Below are 5,926 nucleotides of genomic sequence, written 5' to 3' on the forward strand. Positions count from 1 at the left end.
CGAAGTGCCTGTGGTCTCCAGAATTCTTCGTTATAGGGTACTTCGTTGTAAAGGTCGCGGAGCGGATAGCTCACACAAGAACATGAACAAAGTTATTCCTTCGTTATACCAGTCATTTCGTTCTAGACGTGCTCGACTGCAGTTGGCGTCGGCATGGGAGAAGCTTGTTTGAACGTCACGCTCCTGTGCCTGCGGCTGCACACAAGATCATCTACGAGAAGAATTCCGGAAGCGTTCTATCGCCATTGGAGCCAATGAATGCGCACACGAGCTTACGTGTTATCGCTGATAACCGCGGCCGTGTCTATGGGAATAGGAGCAGTATTTTGTGAAATGGTTTGTCAGTGCATAATTATAGCAAGAAAATCGGAAAGTCGTCGTAAATTACTTCGTGAAAAGCGAAAGCCTCTTAACTCAATGTCCTGCGCAATCCCTTTAAACGTCACAATCGCGACGCTGAAGGTCATGTTTGTCCAGAAAACGCTTTCTGAATGCCGAAAAAGAACCACAACGTCGGCGCCGACCCTCATTTGCAAGAAAAATCGCATCATGTGAATGTCACCGTTTAGGTGTGATGTGATACTTGCAGTGACCCAAGTTCTCCTCATAAAAGGTTTATTGAACAGTGGCCGATGCCCGTTGAGCCCTGGGGCACATGCGCCGTGGCACACACCCAAGGGACCCTTAGATACATACTGATACATTTTTCATTCATTGTCGGTGATTTTTTTTACTGAAATGAAGATAAAAGAAAGAGACGTTGTCACCTTATAATGGTGACGGCTACTCCTTTTCTTTTAGCGGAAACAACAATATAGAGAATATGTAGGAAAATGAAAAGAAATCACTTCATACGGTCAGAAATCCACAGCACAGTCCCGTACGCGCATGAACATAACAGTATAAAAGTCAAATGCAAGTAGCGCCATAATGAGTTCGTAAACAAAGTCACAAACACACACAAACGGCCGTGGGTTACACTTCGATGAGTATATAGACAGGTGAAGAATTACAGTGTTAAAAAAATTCACGCACAAAAGAAATGTATAACACGTAATGTACAAGCACTAATAATTACAAATAATAGAAGAACGTTATCGTGACATCGTGTGATTCTTGAGTGCAATACCTAGTATTTGTTAAGTATGCCTGTGTCATCATAAAAATGTTCAAGTGGCTTCAATGCTTTTCGCTGTGCTATTTCGATGGCCATGGGCCCAGCAATTTTGCGAGTGAGAAAGGCCGGTGAGGATCAATGGAGTGTAGCTCTTGTTCTAGCTGCCACATTTGCATCTTGTATATGGGGCATTCGAGGAGTAGATGGCGAACATGCTCATCGTCGTGGCCACAGGAGCAAGGCGGGGAAGGAGCCCGTTTGATGCGATGTAGGAAATGTTTGGTGTACGCCGTACCAAGGCGCAGTCGATGAATTAGTGTCTCGGTACTTTTACAAAGTTGTACATCCATCTGGTATATGAGTAGAGGGTAGCTCTTCGCCTATTTCCATTACGAAGTACGCGACAATGTTCACGTCCACAGCAAATAATATCTGGAGTGTAAAGGCTGGTGTTCCACGGCTGACCTTACCGCGGCGAACTCTGTTGGGGAGGGGGGGGGGGGGGAGTGCATTTGCATCGCAGTGTGCACTAATTTACTACTTTATATATAACCTGGTGCCATGAATGTGACCTTCGTCATAGAAGTGGCGACCATTCTTAAAAGCAGAAACATGAAAATGCGTTTCGTGGTACATCAGGCCTTACAAATCGCTGCGCGAAATCACTGAAAGCACCGTGCGCGTCCTTGTCCCGTCGCCTGCTTCAGATGCCACCGCTGTGTCCTGTGTACTTTACTCGCTCGTCCTTTGTCGCGCTGTTTCTGTTTCTATTCTGAAGGTGACCCAACCAGCCCCTTCGAACACACTGCTATCGTTCACATGCCAGTGCTGTGAACTCTGCCGTTCGCGGCGCTGTTCGCCAACACGTCGCTGGCGCGTTGCAACGGCGGCCTGGTGCCTACTGCGTCCACACGTTAGCGTTCCAAGTCTCTGGCGCGTACGGTGCCGTGGTTTGCGCAACGAACAGTTTAGCGTCAAGCTAAATATATCTAATGCTTTCACTGGACGCTGGCAAACACCAACGGTTTTCCGTCAGTATCATCTCATGCACTATCGAGGTGCGACCTCTTTAAGGGCACTTCCGGCGCTCCTCTTAGTGGCTGCATTGTGGGACGCCTGTAATCTGCCAGGGCGGTGTTCCGGCAGCGCAGCAGCAGTTCCCTCCCGTGCAGCCTTACGCCGTCTTTCCTATGCGCATCGCTATTTTCGCGGACAACCCAAGAATAAAAAGACTATACCTAGGTTGTCCAACTCAAAAACAACTTGCATAGGTGCGCCAGCCAATTAGTTTCTCTCACTTTCGCGGTGTCGAGTAGCTTCACGCCTTTAAACCCAAATCAGTGATTTTAGAGTGAAAGCTGAATGCCTTACCAACTTTTCTGGCTGATCCTGCTCACCCACAGATACTATTGCAGCTCGAAGCTACGATCTTTTATTTCCGAATTAGCGCATAACCCCTCAAATTAGCAGAGCCAGGTCATTTAGCTGTGAGTGGGCTCATGCTGGCTTGGCTTTCATTAGGAGATGATGAGCAGGTACACTGGCGCTTTGTGGTCGGAGCTTATTTGTGATTCTCTGTACAGTAGCCTATATATATTGTCGCGTATACCCTGCTGGAGTATACAAGCTGAATGAAGATGCAGGCGGTTGCACTTTTCGAAAACGTAAGCGGCGACGCGCGATGCCGAGACGAACCTTGTTCTCCTCTTCCTCAGTCCCTTGCTGCGTCACACCATGAAGCATTGCCCCCTCTTCAAAAAAAAAAATATCAAAGAAAGAGAGAAGGAAAGCATACATAGGCTTGACCTAAGAGCGCCGAGATGGTCTAGGACGAACACATAAGCTATAGTCATAATCACTGTGGTGTGTGACATAGTCACAAGGCACTGCTGGACGAGCAACAATAAAAACTAACCGAAGTGGCTGAAAACGTCGAATATTAGAGGCTATAGTACGGTTTCAACCGCACAACGTGCACAATCTCAGATTGCGGTTGTCTACGTCGGGGAGGCTGGCTTCCATCAGGAAGGACTTCGTAATTCACGTCACTAATTCACTGCAACGCTCTGTAAGGTCCGAAGTAGCGACTCAAAAACTTCTCGGATAGTCCTTTTCGGCGCACGGGAGTCCAGCCCAAAACTTTATCACCAGGTTGGAACTCGACATGTCGACGGCGGAGATTGTAACATTGCGCATCGTTACTCTGTTGTTGCTTTATGTGCACTCGGGTAAGCTGACGGGCTTCTTCCGTTCGTTGCACGAAAAGTTCGGCATCTTGGGCGAGGTCGAGATGATCGATGTTGTGGCACGGCAGCATTGCTTCTAACATAGTCTGAACTTCACGGCCGTAAACGAGGTAAAACGGCGTGAAGCGTGTTGTTTCCTGCGTAGCAGCATTCGGCTAGCCTTGGAGTTGTCCCAGAATCTTGGAGTCGTATTCCACCCCGATTTCTCTCGATTACTCGAAATGTATCTTCGCTCACAATTGAGAATGAGGCTCCGGAATCAACCTCCATCAGGACTTCTTGTCCTTGTATCTGTACTTGAACCATAAACTTCTGTTCTTGCTCATTCCCTTCGCAGAGTGAAAACAATGCATTCATTTCGTACACGCCCTTGCTCTTTTCAGTTTTCCTTTTTTGCTCAGGCGTCTTCAGGGCCGCTCTACTTTCGTCGTTTGAACGACAAGCCCTCGCTATATGTCCAACCATTTTGCATTTGAAGCATGCCGCTTTTCTAAAACTGCATAAATGCGGAGCGTGCTTACCGTTGCAACGGTACCAAGTGGATCCCTCTGCCGCGGCGTCTTGCTTTGTGCGGGTTGCTTGTATCATGCCCTGGCAGTCCGTCTCGTCTCGGCCTTGCATGCGTATGTCTTGCTGTTGCTTGGCTGTCGCTTCTGTGGTCGCGGCCATGTCGTACGCAACGTTGAACGTAAGGTCGTGTTCTGCGAGAAGTCGCTGTTGAACGGCTTCGTTCTGGAGGCCGCATACGAAACGATCTCGCATCATGATGTCCAATGGGAGCTGCTCGTCACTGAAACCGCAGTCTTCGGCTAGCTTCCGGAGCGCCGTGACGTAGTCCGCAACCGATTCCTTGGCAGCCTGGTTTCTCTTGTAGAGCGAAAACCTTGCGTACAGCTCTGAGGGCCTTGGATGCGGGTGCTTGCGAACCGCCGTCTTAATTTCCTCGTAAATTGCTGCTGTCGGTCTTACTGGCTTCACCAGAGTCATGAGCCCATACGCTTCTTCGCCGCAACAACTCAGCAGGACGGCTCTTTTCTGTTCTTCTTTCGCTATCTTGTTAGCTTCGCAGAACATTTCTAGCCTCTCGACGTATTCGTCCCATGACGCGTTTGTGCCGAGACGATACTCGCCGATCCTGCCAACGGCCATCGCCGCCGCTTCCTCGTCGCCAACTGTAGCGTATCAGCCGGACGCCAGGGTGGAACAGACAACGTTTATTGGATGCAGTGCCCCCTTTATAGGGTGATGAACATGTGATCCATCGACTGCCGCTTGCGCGACTGATAAACGATACTCATGAAAATGTAGTGTGACAACCCAGGCAGCACAAAAGAGATACGTAACGTTTTCGTAGCGTTTATCTAAGACGATAAAAACGGGTTAAAGAAGACACGAATGAGAGAACTTCGTTGGGAAAACGTCGTATATGTCTGCTAATGTCCGGCTTAATTACTCTTTTGAGACGATCTTGAACAGGTCTGCAAAACGTATTCGAAAAGCTGGTCTAGAAATAGGATTGGGAAAGACACAAATAATCCCTTTGCCAAAACTATTCGTAACCAATTTCTAAACGTTTTTAGGACGTTATCAAAAAGCTGGTCTAGAAAGTCTTGAAAGGTTTAGGATAATCTGAAGCGAATTTTCGCGGGTACCAGGGGCGCGATCGCCGATCGGACATCGTTGTTCAAAACGCGCGTTCAGTTTTGCCTCACGCGACTGGCCTATGCCGCGCTGACGTCGTCAGCCGCACCCGTCGGCACGGCCTAGGCCAATCGCGTGAGGTGAAACTGAACGGGCGTTTCCAACAACGATCTCCAATCGCGCCCCGGATGAGTAGAAGCGTCGGCGATGTCTGTAAGAGCCATGGCGCAGTGCCAAGCACTGTTGCCCGCATGGCCGGCGCATCCTATACCAAGTCACATCAAAATGAACCTGTTAGGAATAATGAATCCTTAATACCGCCTTTAGTAAGCTACGATGCTTACAGCCAAAATGGGAATGACATCCTGCAAAGAACAAATGGCCACGTCTTGGCAGGCGGCCTGACCAAGCCCTTCATGCCAAGAGTGCATGAAATGAGAACATTGTGACCAAGCAAAAACACTTTATTAAAATGTAATGCTTATGCAAGGTTCAAGCAAAATGTGTGAGAAATGCAAATAGAAGTAAAAGTACATCAACAATGACAAAAATCGCAGAAAGGATTTGTAATGAACTCGAAAGTGAGCATTCACTAGTACATAAACAAAATTCCAAGTACACATACAAAAATGAACAGAAAAACATGGAGTGTACTAAAGCTTCTCATTTATCATAGTAAAGAGCACGTGCTATTAGATGGACTAGAGTTATCCAGAAGTGACATCGGAGCGAATGGAAGAAGTAGACTGAAAAATGCAAGAGCTTGAATCGGATGGTAACTGCATGCCTCCAAGCAAATGTTACCAATCAGCTAGAAGCTTGAAAAGAGCACAATAAGAAATACCACCGCATACCATAATAAAACAATCCTGTGGCAGAAATCAAACAATGGGAACAATGCAAAATTGGAAATATTGCCTTT

General features: G+C 47.6%; 1 protein-coding gene across 1 annotated transcript; it reads right to left on the reverse strand.

Annotated features, from left to right (window-relative positions):
* Positions 1 to 2,828: 2,828 nt before the first annotated feature.
* On the reverse strand, positions 2,829 to 4,512 carry LOC126528548 (uncharacterized). Its single transcript, XM_050176413.2, has 2 exons — positions 3,885 to 4,512; positions 2,829 to 2,839 (listed from the first exon to the last, which is right to left on the reverse strand). Exons 1-2 carry the CDS (start codon positions 4,510 to 4,512, stop codon positions 2,829 to 2,831), a joined length of 639 nt encoding a protein of 212 aa, XP_050032370.1.
* Between the last annotated feature and the right edge of the window lie 1,414 nt (positions 4,513 to 5,926).

The sequence above is a fragment of the Dermacentor andersoni genome, chromosome 9 (genome assembly GCF_023375885.2).
Source record: "Dermacentor andersoni chromosome 9, qqDerAnde1_hic_scaffold, whole genome shotgun sequence".
Lineage (NCBI taxonomy): Eukaryota > Metazoa > Arthropoda > Arachnida > Ixodida > Ixodidae > Dermacentor > Dermacentor andersoni.

Bases quoted from the DNA above. Each gene is read 5' to 3' on its own strand.
- LOC126528548 (XM_050176413.2), bottom strand. From the start codon at position 4,512: ATGGCCGTTGGCAGGATCGGCGAGTATCGTCTCGGCACAAACGCGTCA.